The sequence below is a fragment of the Podarcis raffonei genome, chromosome 5, assembly GCF_027172205.1.
Source record: "Podarcis raffonei isolate rPodRaf1 chromosome 5, rPodRaf1.pri, whole genome shotgun sequence".
NCBI classification, from domain to species: Eukaryota; Metazoa; Chordata; class Lepidosauria; order Squamata; family Lacertidae; genus Podarcis; species Podarcis raffonei.
In genome coordinates, this window is record NC_070606.1 from 47,291,987 (window position 1) to 47,307,823 (window position 15,837).

Here is a 15,837-nt window from a genome sequence, read left to right on the forward strand (position 1 = left end):
CAGTCCTGGTAACAATTCTCTATCTTCACCTTGACTCTGGTGCTTATAAGGACTGAGTTTCTTGTGGTCCTTCTTTTTCCTTCAGCCACCAGAAATATCAGGTTTGCTTGTCTTGCGAAACAGTCATTTCAGCCAAATGATCCATGTACCACAAGCAATGAGCTGCCATCAGTAGAGGAATAAGGACTAGACCCATAAGCCCAGTGAATCCAGGTTACCCAATCTCCAGCATAGGATCCTCTACAACACAGGATATATTTCATGGGTCCACCCAATTCAATATGTTTGTCTGTTTGTTTGTTTGTTTGTTTGTTTGTTTGTTTGTTTTTAAATGCTATTTTATCAGGCTAGAAATACAACATTTCTTAAAAAGTGATGTTTTCTTGATCAGAGAACAAGGGAAAGAAGGAACAGTGTTTTTATTCTAAATAAGGTGTTTATGCTTCGCAATACAACATGCCCATTGCTTCCAGTTCCACACTTATATGTGAATTTCCATGCAACTTTTCAAAGTCGTTTTCCTTTTTGCTTTGTGTCAAAAAATATATGACTCAGCAACCTTAAAAACATTTCTCACTGAAGCTTAGACACTCCACCATGTAGCAGACAGTCCTGCTTGCAAAAAAGCCATACTTGGAATGTGAAAAAGTAGAAGGCAGACACTCACCAGTAGTTTGTGCAGAAGTTGTTGGTCCTAAAGAAAGATGAACAATGATCAGCAAATTTAAACATTTGTTTGTTTGTTTGTTTGTTTATTATGGCAGGCTTAAAACACTCCTGAAGGGCTTCTTTCCCCACAAATACCAACCAATTCTCTCTAGAACATGGTGTTTGGCATAGAGGGGAGGTTTATTCTGCCACCATCCCTGCTGCCTCTGCTTCCCTTGGCCTAAGGTCAGTTTCTGGGCCTTGGAGAATGGAAAGGCAGTGGAGGTTTGCTGTAGCTTCCAAATCTGCTTATCAAATGATCCATGCACCACAAGCAGAGAGCAGCCATCAGGAATAAGGACCCACAAGCCCAATGAATCCAGCTTAGCTCCTTGCCCCACCCTCAGCATAGGTTTAAAGACAAAGGTTCTCTTTTTAGAATGATAAACCTGTTCACAAGGAATTCAACAGTTTGCCAAACCATTCATATTTGAGGTGGGGTGGGGTGGACAACCTGATTTACTTCCATTTAAATCAGAAATGGCTAACCACAGCCTAGAAACGGCAACAGGCACCACAAGGAATTTTCACCCCTCAAAGTCTTTTTCATTTTTCCTTTGTGTCAAAACAATGGCTCAGCTACCTTAGGAACATTTTTCACCGAAACGCGCATGCGCTCCACATAGCAGACAATCTTGCTTGTGAAAAAAGGCACACTTGGGATGAGAAAAAGTAAGAGGAAGGCACTCACCAGTAGTTTCTGCAATAGTTGTTGTTCCTAAAGAAATAGGAACATTGATCAGCAAATCTAAATATCAGTACTGTATTTTATTTTGGCACACATAAAACACCCCTGAAGGACTTGTTTCCCCACAAATACCAACCAATTCTGGCCTAGACAGATTAGGAGTGAGGTGCACTGTTTGGTACTGGTCCTGCCGGAGCTTGAGGCAAGGGCTGTTTGCCACCATCCCTGCTCCCCTTGCCTTCCCTTGCCTTTTGGGACTTGGAAAATGGAAAGACAGTGAAGGTAGATACATATTCTTACACTTTTGTGAGCATTTACATTTAATGCTCACGATGTCCTCCAGCTAAAACCTGTGCTCACTAGAGCACTCTTCACTGGGTATTCATTATTTTCAATTGTGTGTACACAGAGAGAAGGCAACAAAATTGCAACTGAATGTCTAATTATTCAGTTGGAGGCTTGATTCTGTATGATTCCTACTCTTATCTGGAACTGAGACATCATTCGCCATAGTAAATCTGTACGGAACTGTGCCCCCAGCCATGATATCTAATAGTCCTTCATCATCAAAAATATCCTGTACATACTCATTTTCACATTCTAATTCTTTTCCGCCTTTCCTCATTGACTTTCCCCAGTATCTTCTGCTCAGACCTGCACATCATCAATATATTAGAATTTTCAAAAGCAGGTAAGATTTTCCCAAATTTAGGATGAAACTAACAACACCTATATTGAGTATAGCTTGTATGTTTTGATGGAGTCTTAAATACTCAAGTCAGCTTCATGTGTTCCTTTGCACCAAATTCTTCCCATCATTAACTAGCAATTTGTAAGGTCAGCATAGAGAAGGGGAACAAGAAAGAGCAAGAGCAAGAATGTTCAGAATTTAAGCCATATTACCTGATGCACTTAAACATATTTCATTAAACAGGAACAGCCAAGTAAAGATCAGGAAGGAACTCATTTTTGCCAGATTGCCTTCTAAGTTGATTAAGCATGAACCAGAATATATACGAATGAAATTTGACAGGGCATGCCATGCAATTTGATATTTTTAGTTTATCTCATTATAGTTGGACAGAGGGCTACTGTCTAATGGTATTTATGCTGTCAAGGCATTGCTTATAGTAATGCTACACTTTGTTATTCTAATTTTTAAAAAATCCATTTCCTGGTACCAAGACACGGAGTATTGTTCAATTCTTGTAATGAAAAGATAATAATCACTTGCGCCAATTCAAATGCAATGCACATATTGGCAGAAAGTATTGTTGTCATTAAACGCTGCTGCTTGCAAGGTGAAAATGCAAATAAAGTAGGATGCTTAAAATGCATCAAAAACCCAGCAGAATAAAAATATCTTAACAACCCAGTTAAAAGAGACGCAAAGAAAGGACCAGCAGTGAAAATGCTGCTTCCATTATTAAAGTGAAATGTTGGCTTCCTGTTCAAAGTGTACATGTCAAGGGGCTAGAATACTTAACATGACAGAATTTTGTGAGATAACCAGGACCATATAACTAACATGCTTTCTGATGCTGCGGGAAGAGGGGACTATTTTGGAATTCACTTGGGAAAACATATTTTAAAGTTCTAACAGTCTATACTTACATACTTCATTTTGCTGCATATTTTGTGATTTCATTTTTTTGGGGGTTCTCTCACAAAAGACTACTTGCCCCATACTTGGATCTTGGCATCCAAGGAATTCTCCTTTTGTACCTTCCCCTCCCCCCGCTTGCCAACCGACAAAAATTGTTCATTCTAATTTTAATTCGGTCGTACTCTGGAAAAACACCTTTGAATGATCCAACTGCCAGTCAATATCTTTCATGTAAAGCTACCAAGGTAAAGATTATAGCCATAACTATCTCCTTGTCTACCAACAAGCAACCATGCTAGTCTCAAGACAAGACTTGAGGAACAGAGTTATAAACAATGGGATAAAAATAAAATGGAAGTCAAGGAAATCTCTGGAGGAGATTTGTGCATAATTCTCCTCATGGAGGCAGTCAATGACTGCCACAAACAGATCATGTTCTTTAAAACATACACACCACCTAATTTCCAGGTCTCTCATTTTCAGATGCTCTCCAGGAGAAACCTATTCTTTGATATTTGCATGTACATACTCAGGACTAGGATTTAGCACTTTATTATGAAGAAGATTAGAAGCCCCCTTACCAGCTGGAGCAGGCTCTTCTGAAGTTAGTTCTTGAAGGAGAACAAAATAACAGAGTAAGAGAAATTGCAAAGTAAATTAAAATGTCACTAAAATAAAAATGGTGTTTTGAAGTGATGCTTTTAAATATGTAGCAGATTTTCGTCACCTGTTGTTTGCACTTCTGGGGCTGTTTATTGCAAAAGATAGGAAAAACAAGAATTAAGAGCAACATTACTGAAAATCCCAGCTTTTGTAGCAATGAATTTTGTTCTAATACTAAGTCATCTAATACATATTATGTATTATGTAGCAGATTTTAAAATAAGTAGCAGATTTTCCTTACCGCTGCTTTGCGGGAATCCTGTGGTTAATGCTTTGAAAAGAAACAAACAAAAAGGATTCAAAGCAGCATTACAATTAAACCCATGGGGGGGGGGAGGTAGCACTGGCAGTGAATTTTGTTTTAATACCAAATGATCTTACAAGTATACAGCATTTGCTTGTAAATGAATGGTGAATTGTTGAAAATGAGGGGGGGAGGAAATAAACTAAGTGAATATAAAAACAATATGTCCTTCAACCGTATCTATGGTCCCTGGGATGGTGTCCCTGGGGCCATAGGAAGCACTGGATCTTTCTCACCAAGGGTGGAAAGAGCTGTCCAGCCTTGAAGAGGACAATCAGTCCCTCCTCCTCAGTGCCAAGCATCTTGTCCTATCAATATGGAGCAAAGGGTTTCAGACGAAGATGCAAAAAGTTCCCATCTATACCACATTTACCCATGTTAGGGAGGATCCAACGCGTTTCCATCCTGAAGGATTCAATGCATTTCCAGTCACTAACATGCTGAACGTAACTTAAGCTGGTTCCTTTCTTAAAGGAACTTTTAAGCCTTGGATTTGACTCCAATGTTCTTGCTCATTCTCCCCAATTTTCACAGGCCTATCTTACAGCAAACACTGAACTTACCTCTGGGTGAAACTGCTGTTTCACTTGTAGGAACTTCTTCTGCAGAAACAAACACATGACAAAAGTGAGATCTTTTGGCATTTAAGTTCTGAGCCATCTAAAAGTGAAGGCATGAGGTTGACATCTTAGATACTAAGTCATCTAATACATAGTATGTATTATGTAGCAGATTTTTAAATAAGTAGCAAATTTTCCTTACCAGTAGATTGCGGGAATTCTGTGGTTAATGCTTTGAAAGGATAGGAATATAGGAAAAACAAGAATTAAGAGCAACATTACTGAAAATCCCAGCTTTGTAGCTGTGAATTTTGTTTTAATACTAAATCATCTAATACATATTATGTATTATGTAGCAGATTAGGAAATATGTAGCAGATTTTCCTTACCGGTAGTTTGCGGGAATTCTGTGGTTAATGCTTTGAAAAGAAACAAACAAAAAGGATTCAGATCAGCATTACAATTAAACCCATTTGCATTTCCAGTCACTTAACATGCCCCCAAACTGGGGAGGTAACTATATCAGTTCCAATTTCCTCATCAAAATGTCATTCCGTATTCTCCCCCCCCCCATTTAATACACTTTTCCTATTTCTACATTTAAACACTCCAAGATCCAGTCAATCCAGATTAAATGAGAAGATAATATGGGAGTGTCTGCATTTTGATGTAGACTATGCCATGCGGATGCTGTGCAAAACTTGAATGCATGAGCAGTACCAAGTCTACAGTAAACAGCCTTGTGTAAAGACCCAATGCCACTTTCTGCAGCAGCTCCCTGCAGCATCTGGAGATGCTGTGCACCAAACGTGGGACCTTTGCATGCAAACATGTGCTGTGCCACTCAGCCATAGCCTTCTCACAGTGAACATCTCACTTTGAAGACAAGCAGAGGCCAAAGCAAGCACCCCCCCCTCAACTGACTTCACATTACAAGGTGGCTGTAATCACAGACTGAGATTTGTATTCTCAGGACCCACCCGATTCCCTTGATTGTATTAGTGAGCTATATTATCCCAGCCTAGGAGTACCTGAGCAAATGACACTGGCATCTTCATGATGACCACAGTCATGTGTTCCCCAACCTCTGTGAGAACACTGAAGCAGGGAAGATTCGCTTCCTGTGCACTGCACATTGTCCAGGAGGATGTTGCCTGAGCCTGGACCAAAATGGGCATTTCCTGGTGCTAACTGAGCTGGTCCACATCCAAGCTCTCTGCAGACGACGTGTGCATGATTGAGATTCCAAATGTCATCACAGACTGTTCCCCAGTTGCCATTATGATATACCTCAAGGCGACCTTCACATCTGTTTCTTCCATTAACCAATCTCAAGGCTATGGAAATATTTAAATATTTACAGAGGTATTTTTTTTTTTGCAACACCCATTTCCTTACAGAAATCCAGACAGATTCCGAAACTGAATTCCTTTCATAAGGACAGCTAGAGTTATTAAGTAATACCTGAGCAAATGACACTGGCATCTTCAGAATGACCACAGTTGTGTGTCCCCCAACCTCTGTGAGAACACTGAAGTAGGGAAGATTCACTTCCTGTGCACTGCACATCGTCCAGGAGGATGTTGCCTGAGCCTGCACCGAAATGGGCACTTCCTGGTGCTGACAGAGCTGGTCCACATCCAAGTTCTCTACAGACCACACGTGCATGATTCAGGTTCCAAATATCATCACAGACTGTTCCCCAGTTGCCATTATGATATACTTCAAGGCGACCTTCACATCTGTTTCTTCCATTAACCAATCTCAAGGCTATGGAAATATTTAAATATTTACAGAGGTATTTCTTATTGTCAAACAAGTCAAAAATATGTTGATTATTTCCATTTCCCACCATTAAGATCAACCCAATTGCACAGTGAAAGAAAGTAAAGACTCAATAGACATTAACAGTGCATATTGTACATTGTTCTATTAGATGGCACTGGGGATAGTTGCTTTGAATTAGAGATGACTTACTGGCGGCTCTCGACACTGTTGGACTCCAACCCCTATGAGCCCCAGCCAGCATGGTCAGTAGCCAGGGATGATGGGAACTGTAGTTTAACAACACCTAGAAGGCTGTATTTTAGCAACCCCTGCTTTAAATACTTCCTCCCCCCCCCCCATGGTTTTTTCAGGAAAGCCAGGAAAGTTGAGGGACGTAGCCTGGTAATATCCTACACCTGCAATTCTCTGTTTCCCATTCCTTCTACTGACCAACTGAGCAGAGGCTTTTTGATTCCTGGAACTGGAGTTCAAGAAGCCTTGGTTCTCACTGAAACTTTGTGGGAAGTGAAAGCAACAAACACAGCACACACAGTCTTTAAAAAACCACTTAGTGCTGGCAGCAGTGTGCCACTGGAACCCCACAGGGTTTCAACTCCCTTTGGCAAGCCCAATTCACAGAAGATTCCAGGGCCAGGCAGAAGACAGGGTGCGATAACTTTTTGGACTTTGTGAAGGCAGCTACCAAGAGCTTTTCTATTGCATTAAATGTCTTGGAATGGGGAGAATTTTGCCAATGCAGCAAACTAGGGACTATTTTTGCATTTTGGATTGTTTTAAATAATTCAAAGGTACTATTTTGACGGGGGCTTTTTTGTTTTGCAACACCCATTTCCTTACAGAAATCCAGACAGATTCCGAAACTGAATTCCTTTCATAAGGACAGCTAGAGTTATTAAGTAATACCTGAGCAAATGACACTGGCATCTTCAGAATGACCACAGTTGTGTGTCCCCCAACCTCTGTGAGAACACTGAAGTAGGGAAGATTCACTTCCTGTGCACTGCACATCGTCCAGGAGGATGTTGCCTGAGCCTGCACCGAAATGGGCACTTCCTGGTGCTGACAGAGCTGGTCCACATCCAAGTTCTCTACAGACCACACGTGCATGATTCAGGTTCCAAATATCATCACAGACTGTTCCCCAGTTGCCATTATGATATACTTCAAGGCGACCTTCACATCTGTTTCTTCCATTAACTAATCGCAAGGAATGTTCTTTGGAATATGCAAAAAATAAATATTATATAAACAAGACAATGAAACACTACATTGGAAAACAGGTCAACACAATGAGCACTCAGTAATACTGCATGGAAATTTCGTTCCATAAGACAGATTTGACTGCATTAGGTCCCTATATTTTAATCCCAAAGATTTTGAGATTCTAGTCCAACAAAAAGCATAGATATTTGGCTGTAGGGAAAAGAAATGTATGACTTCCAAGTTACCTTCCAAGTTACAAAAATGCCACACTTGGGATGAGAAAAGGTAAGAGGGAGGCACCCACCAGTGTGCTCATACCGGCACATCATCAATATATTAGAATTTTCAAACGCAGGTAAGATTTTGCCAAATTTAGGATGAAACTAACAACACCTATATTGAGTATAGCTTGTATGTTTTGATGGAGTCTTAAATACTCAAGTCAGCTTTATGTGTTCCTTTGCACCAAATTCTTCCCATCATTAACTAGCAACTTGTAAGGTCAGCATAGAGAAGGGGAACAAGAAAGAGCAAGAGCAAGAATGTTCAGAATTTAAGCCATATTACCTGATGCACTTAAACATATTTCATTAAACAGGAACAGCCAAGTAAAGATCAGGAAGGAACTCATTTTTGCCAGATTGCCTTCTAAGTTGATTAAGCATGCACCAGAATATATAGGAATGAAAATTGAAAGGGCGTGCCATGCAATTTGATATTTTTAGTTTATCTCATTATAGTTGGACAGAGGGCTACTGTCTAATGGTATTTATGCTGTCAAGGCATTGCTTATAGTAATGCTACACTTTGTTATTCTAATTTTTAAAAAATCCATTTCCTGGTACCAAGACATGGAGTATTGTTCAGTTCTTGTAATGAAAAGATAATAATCACTTGCGCCAATTCAAATGCAATGCACATGTTGGCAGAAAGTATTGTTGTCATTAAACGCTGCTGTGGTCCTTCATTTACCCTGACATGAGACATGAAAAAGGCCTTTGATAGGTTGTGATGGAAGTTCTTTTACAGCACAATGCAACTGGACCTACTATTTCAGTACCTACCATTACAATTATCCAGATCCATTTACTTTTGCCTGTGATCATCATCTAAGGCCCTTCTTCATGTGCCTCCTCCACAAGAGGTCTGGAGAGTGGCAACATGAGAACAGACTTTTTCTGTGATGGCTCCCCATTTGTCAAATTCTCTCCCCAGGGATGCTTGCCTAGCACCTTCATTACCTATCTTTAGACGCCAGGCAAAACATTCTTCTTTCCCCAGGCCTTGGCTAATTAAATAATCTATGGCCTTTAAAACTCTCTGTGTGTGTGTGTGTGGAGCTTTTGTGTTGTTTGTTACTATGTTATGTATTTTTGTGGGTTTATATTGTAAACCTCCATGTGAACCTCGGATGAAGGGCAATATAGAAATTTAATTAATAAATAACTAACTTGGAACAAATTTTCATTCTGTCTGATTTCATGTGATGCTACGTTTATAGTCATAGAGCTATGTTGTGGGATTTGAACTCTTGTTACCAGAAAGAAAGGCAAAGGAATATGCTATCGTATCTTTCTGTATTTGTGTTGTGAACTTTGCTTGTCAAAGATTGCCAGCCCTTGCTGTTTAGTGGGGATGAATTTGCCACACACTCCTTCTCGGAAGAAAACACACATTGGTCTCTCCCAGAGACATGAGATTTGGGGGATCATATAGGCAGGAGTTCCCAACAGGAGCAGAATAATCAGGCTGCTCTTTAAGCCTGTGCCATCCCCTCCACTTCATCTACAGTGTGGATGGGGTTGTGTTTTTTGCTATTCTCTCTTTCTGGGAGCTAAATATAATTTTGAGGGTAAGTCTCTAATTTCTCCTTGCAACTCTCCTTTTTCACCCACCCTGTAGGGTTATTTGATTTGCTGCTAATGTATGCACTTATTTGGTGTGTTTGGAATTTAGTGTGGGCAGGTAAGGGAATTTAAAAACTCCATTGGCAGGCACTCTGAGGCATTATGGGGAGAAGGGACATTTTGAGTCCTCCTCAGCAGCTTTCAACTTCAAGAGTCCCTTGGGCTGCCCTTTAGGCCTGGCCTGTGAATCTTGGTGAATACGGGACAGTGGGCCCCGGGTATGCATGTTGAGTAGTCATTGCCAAGACTCACATAGCAAGGAGGAAGAATTTTATTCCAATTCCTGGCCAGAGAGTCACAGAATGCAGTTGTTTGCATGCCCCTGTGGAGTGAAGTAATGCTTTCCTTATACACATTAATTATAACCCATCTGCCCACAGTTACATAATTTGGTTATTGTTTGGCAGATTTTGAATAAATATGACCTTTTCAGCATTACTCTTGTCTCTCAAGTCTTCTTCCAGAGTGTGTTTATAAATGTTTATAGCAAGGACATACCTCTGTTGGTTTGACATTTATTGAACTGTGGATGTTAACAGTAACTGGAAAATTTCGTCAGCATGTTAACAGCTTCAAATTAATGCCAGCAAAGTGCATCAATTGTTTTATAAATTTGAACACTTAACCTGTTTATCTAGGTCAGAAAAGGACTCTGCACTAACCAATGCAGAGGTATCAATGCTAATCAAAACTGTACAGCACATAGCCTATAAAGCAGTGTGACTGTGACTGCCACAAACAGATCATGTTCTTTAAAACATACACACCACCTAATTTCCAGGTCTCTCATTTTCAGATGCTCTCCAGGAGAAACCTATTCTTTGATATTTGCATGTACATACTCAGGACTAGGATTTAGCACTTTATTATGAAGAAGATTAGAAGCCCCCTTACCAGCTTGAGCAGGCTCTTCTGAAGTTAGTTCTTGAAGGAGAACAAAATAACAGAGTAAGAGAAATTGCGAAGTAAATTAAAATGTCACTAAAATAAAAATGGTGTTTTGAAGTGATGCTTTTAAATATGTAGCAGATTTTCCTTACCAGTTGTTTGCACTTCTGGGGCTGTTTATTGCAAAAGATAGGAAAAACAAGAATTAAGGGCAACATTACTGAAAATCCCAGCTTTTGTAGCAATGAATTTTGTTTCAATACTAAGTCATCTAATACATAGTATGTATTATGTAGCAGATTTTTTTTTTTTTTTTATAATATTTTTTATTACGTTTCTTTCCAAATTTTATACATTACAAACAAATAAGGAGTTTACAAGAAACCATTTTTTTTTTTTTTTAACAAAAATCCCAACTTGGACTTCCCCACCCCTTCCGATTCTGCGTTCTTTATATTAACAATGTCAGCAATTTGTTACCTTATGTCATACCTTATTGTAACTTTTACATGTTATGTATCTATATTCAATGTATTATGTCACAATTTTTATACCTTTAAAATAAACGTAACATGTTCAATTTCATATTATCTCCTTTTCTCTTTTATCACTTAGTTTACTATTTACTTAATCATAATTGCTAAAGCGTATCATTTCCAAATCATGCACCGTCTTAAGATTCATACAGTTTGTAATACTTTTGCAAGTAGTCTTTAAACTTTTTCCAGTCCACCTGTATTATGTAGCAGATTTTTAAAGAAGTAGCAGATTTTCCTTACCAGTAGTTTGTGAGAATTCTGTGGTTAATACTATGAAAAGATTGGAATATAGGAAAAACAAGAATTAAGAGCAACATTACTGAAAACTCCAGCTTTTGTAGCAGTGAATTTTGTTTTAATACTAAGTCATCTAATACATATTATGTATTATGTAGCAGATTTTTAAAGAAGTAGCATATTTTCCTTACCGGTAGTTTGCGGGAATTCTGTGGTTAATACTATGAAAAGATAAGAATACAGGAATAACAAGAATTAAGAGCAACAATACTGAAAATCCTAGCTTTTGTAGCAGTGAATTTTTGTAGCAGTGAATTTCCATATCATTTTGCAATTATTATTCTTAAAAAAAAATCATGAAAATTCATCTCATTTTAATGTTTATTCTCTTTCACTAATATATGCATTTTCCTTGCACAATTGGCCCTAGGATATTGCTTGACTGAGTCTACAAGCTTGAGTTTATATGCCGCTTTTCCATAATGAGCTGTGCCTAAAACAAGTTACAGCAAGCATTCAAAACATCAAAAAATATAAGAAACACAGTATGGCAGTAAATTTAAAAATCACAAAAATCAACAATATGGCAAACACAAAATACGTTCAATATTACAAAAAAAACAACAACAATCTGGATTGAAGTACATAAGGACAAATTGAGCATGTTCAACTTTAAATGTGAGCTGGATTAAATCCCCCCCCCCAAAAAAAATATACTGCATTTGAAAAAACAAAATCCCCAATGGTGTGCTCAAAGGAGCTCTTATATAGACAACTGTCCTCACATATACCCTTATGTGGCAGTGATACATTATTTGTCATAGTAGACATGTATGGGACTGTGCCCCCGGCCATTACATCTAATAGTCCCTCATCATCAGAAATATTTCCACATTGATACTTTCCCAAGTATCTTCTGCTCATACCTGCACATAATCAAGATATTATCATGTCAGAAGCAGGCAGGATTTTGCCCAATTTAGGATGACCCTGACAATGCCTCTGTTGAGAATATCATGTGTTTTGAAGGAGTCATAAATACTCAAGTCAGCTTCATGTGTTCCTTTGCTACAAATTCTTCCCATAATCAACTAGCAACTTGTAAGGTCAGCATAGAGAAGGGGAACAAGAAAGAGCAAAAGCAAGAATGTTTAGAATTTAAGCCATATTACCTGATGCACTTAAACATAATTCATTAAACAGGAACAGCCAAGTAAAGATCAGGAAGGAACTCATTTTTGCCAGATTGCCTTCTATGTTGATTAAACATGCATCAGTATATATAGGATTAAGAAGTGAAAGGGTGTGCTATGGAATTTTATACTTTATCTCGTTATAGCAGGACAGTCAGTGTTTTAACATAAAGATACCACTTCTGTCAATTCATATGCAATGCAAATATTAGCTAAATTATTGACCTTGGCATGAGATGTGAAAAAAAGCCTTTGATGTGGTGAAAGTTCTTGTACGTCACAATGCAATTGGACCTAATATTGAAGAACCTACTGTTCATACATTATTTTTTATTATTTCATATCTCTTTCCATATTTAACCTCCTTCCGTCGGGCCTGTAAGACAGCTATTCTGCCTGGCCTTTAATTTGAATTCAGCCTGATCTTTTATTTCCCTTCTCTTCCCTCCCCCTCCCCTTTTATGAAGATTACCCGCTCTGAGATCCCACAGCTAATTCTCCCCTGGCCTCCTCTCTGGGCCAAGTAGGACCAATTCAGTCAGCCAGCCCTGGGGATTATGTAATGTTTATTTCCCCTAAATTGAGTTTTGATTTTTTGAATTTTATTTTATTTATATACTGTATTTTATGCTGCTTTTACAATTAATTAATTTTACAATTAATTAATTAATTATGCTGTTTTAAATTTGTTGTTAGCCACCCTGAGCCCAGTTTTTGAACAGGGAAGGGCAGGGTATAAATAAATTATTATTATTATTATTATTATTATTATTATTATTATTATTTGATAACAGTAGGTGGAGAGTTTAATTTGCTGGTAGGTATACTCCGATTTGGACACAAGTGGCGCTGTGGTCTAAACCACAGAGCCTAGGGTTTGCCAATCAGAAGGTTGGTGGTTTGAATCCCCGCGATGGGGTGAGCTCCTGTTGTTCAGTCCCTGCTCCTGCCAACCTAGCAGTTCAAAAGCATGTCCAAGTGCAAGTAGATAAATAGGTACCACTCCAGCGGGAAGGTAAACGGCATTTCCATGCGCTCCTCTGGTTCACCAGAAGTGGCTTAGTCATGCTGGCCATATGACCTGGAAGCTGTCTGCGGACAAACGCTGGCTCCCTTGGCCAGTAAAGCGAGATGAGCTCTGCAACACCAGAGTCGTCCACGACTGGACTTAAGTGTCAGGGGTCTCTTTACCTTTACCTTATACTCCAATTTAAAATATACAGTTATTATATACACAACAGTATCTGGATGATTAAGGGTGGGGGAGATTCACTGTATGGTTCTTTTTTTTAAATAAATGTTTATTAAGGTTTCACAAAACAAAAGATTCATCATTTCAAAATGTATCATTTCCATACATAAAGCTCCTATAAAAAACAAATACAACAGAAAAACAAAAATATATAGCAGGAAAAAAAATAAATAAGAAAAAGTAAAGAAAAAGAACCCACTTTCTTAAATTTATAAAGTTCCATGCCCCTCTGTCTTGACCTCCTCACATCCCCCTTTTTTGTGTTCCTCTTTATTCCAATCAAATTCAGCAAGTTCAAAACCTTATTTAAACCATACTTAATTTTATATTCTTCTAGTTATTATGTCCCAATTTTTCATTATTTTAGTCCATACCTCATCTTATATACTATGACATAATAATGTTCTGTTCATAGTCCCCTATCCTTTTTAACATTCTTCTTTTCATTCACATTTAACCAAATCACACAAACCCTGTTACCTTCACTTCCCACATCATATTAACACTCAAAGATTTTACAATATTTTTGTAAATAGTCCTTAAACTTTTTCCAATCCTGTTCAATCAAATCTTCTCCCTGGTCACGGATTCTGCCAGTCATTTCAGCCATCTCCATGTAGTCGATCACTTGCGTCTGCCATTCCTCCACGGTGGGTAGATCTTGTGTCTTCCAGTACTTGGCCAGAAGTATTCTTGCTGCTGTAGTTGCATACATAAAAAATGTTCTATCTTTCTTTGGCACCTATTGGCCAACTATGCCCAAAAGAAAGGCCTCTGGTTTCTTAGGAAAGGTAAGTTTAAATACCTTCTTGAGTTCATTATATATCATTTCCCAGTAAGCCTTGACCCTTGGGCATGTCCACCAAAGGTGAAAGAATGTTCCCTCAGCTTCTTTACAATTCCAACACTTGTTGTCAGGCAGGTGATAAATTTTTGCAAGCTTAACTGGGGTCATGTACCACCTGTAAATCATTTTCATAATATTCTCCTTTAAGGCAATGCATGCCGTAAACTTCATACCGGTGGTCCACAACTGCTCCCAGTCAGCAAACATAATGTTATGACCTATATCCTGCGCCCATTTAATCATTGCTGATTTAACCGTTTCATCCTGCGTATTCCATTTCAACAGCAAGTTATACATCTTTGACAAAATCTTAGTTTTTGGTTCTAACAGTTCTGTTTCCAATTTTGATTTCCCCACCTGGAAGCCAATTTTTTTGTCCAAATTGTAGGCCTCTCTTATTTGATAATAATGAAGCCAATCTCGCACTTTGTCTTTTAATTTCTCGAAACTCTGCAGTTTCAATCTGTCACCTTCTTGTTCCAGAATTTCCCAATATTTTGGCCATTTGGCCTCCATATTGAGCTTTTTCTGAGACTTAGCTTCCATAGGTGACAACCACCTTGGGGTTTTGCTTTCCAGCAAATCTTTATATCTTGTCCAGACATTAAACAGAGATTTCCTGACAATATGGTTTTTAAATGCCTTATGAGCTTTAACCTTGTCGTACCACAGATATGCATGCCACCCAAAAACATTATTGAAACCTTCTAAATCCAAAATGTCTGTGTTCTCAAGAAGCAGCCAGTCTTTTAACCAGAAGAATGCTGCTGATTCATAGTACAATTTAAGGTATGGTTCAATTACAGTGTTGCAGCAAACCCAACAAAGAATCTTTTGGCAGCTTATAGTCCAAATTTATTATGGTACAAACCTCTCGGACTTTGGCCCAGTTCATCAGATACATGAAATGTTAGCCTGAGTTGCAGGTATACACACACATACCAGCACACACAGATACACAGACACCCCCACCCACCCACATGGTTGGAGGAGGGATTGAAAACAGTACAATAGAAGGTCCAGTGAATACAATGAAATTGGGTTACACTTCAGAATGTATGGAATCATCAACTTATTAAGAAAACAAGGTGGCCTATGTGCTGCTCTCTTGCCATGAATGAATATGTATGAATTGTATCCAATGTAGCAATAGATCAAGGTCTGATCAGCACAAGGATTACTGCTAAGGCATTTGGACTTTCCCTCCATCCTCCTCCATGTGCCCCCTTAATCTATTTCAGGGATTCCCCAACCTCTGACACAGATTAGAGGAAAGCTCAGAGTGCATGCAGGAATCAAAAAAGGGAGAAAGCTAGCTGAAATCCTTGCATTGACAGAATGAGTTAGTGGAATATATCTATTGAAGAATACAAGGTAAGTGGAAGAGAAAGGATGCTCAGGTTTGCTTCTGTTATTGCCAAAGTCATAGCAGAGAATGTATGAGTTCCTGGAAC

At 38.6% G+C, this 15,837-nt stretch overlaps 1 protein-coding gene across 1 annotated transcript in view; it reads right to left on the reverse strand.

The window, feature by feature from the left end:
* Window positions 1-12,355, reverse strand: part of LOC128413381 (deleted in malignant brain tumors 1 protein-like) — a 56,013-nt gene extending 43,658 nt beyond the window's left edge. The window contains exons 1-14 of the mRNA XM_053387420.1: window positions 12,264-12,355; window positions 11,283-11,312; window positions 11,095-11,124; window positions 10,468-10,488; window positions 10,322-10,351; window positions 7,221-7,532; window positions 5,994-6,299; window positions 5,561-5,866; window positions 4,919-4,948; window positions 3,730-3,750; window positions 3,509-3,613; window positions 2,300-2,380; window positions 1,400-1,426; window positions 668-694 (exon numbers count right to left, since the gene is read on the reverse strand). Of these exons, the coding sequence (XP_053243395.1) occupies window positions 668-694; window positions 1,400-1,426; window positions 2,300-2,380; window positions 3,509-3,613; window positions 3,730-3,750; window positions 4,919-4,948; window positions 5,561-5,866; window positions 5,994-6,299; window positions 7,221-7,532; window positions 10,322-10,351; window positions 10,468-10,488; window positions 11,095-11,124; window positions 11,283-11,312; window positions 12,264-12,327 (1,390 nt within the window). The 5' untranslated portion in view covers window positions 12,328-12,355. The remainder of the gene's footprint in view (window positions 1-667; window positions 695-1,399; window positions 1,427-2,299; window positions 2,381-3,508; window positions 3,614-3,729; window positions 3,751-4,918; window positions 4,949-5,560; window positions 5,867-5,993; window positions 6,300-7,220; window positions 7,533-10,321; window positions 10,352-10,467; window positions 10,489-11,094; window positions 11,125-11,282; window positions 11,313-12,263) is intronic.
* Between the last annotated feature and the right edge of the window lie 3,482 nt (window positions 12,356-15,837).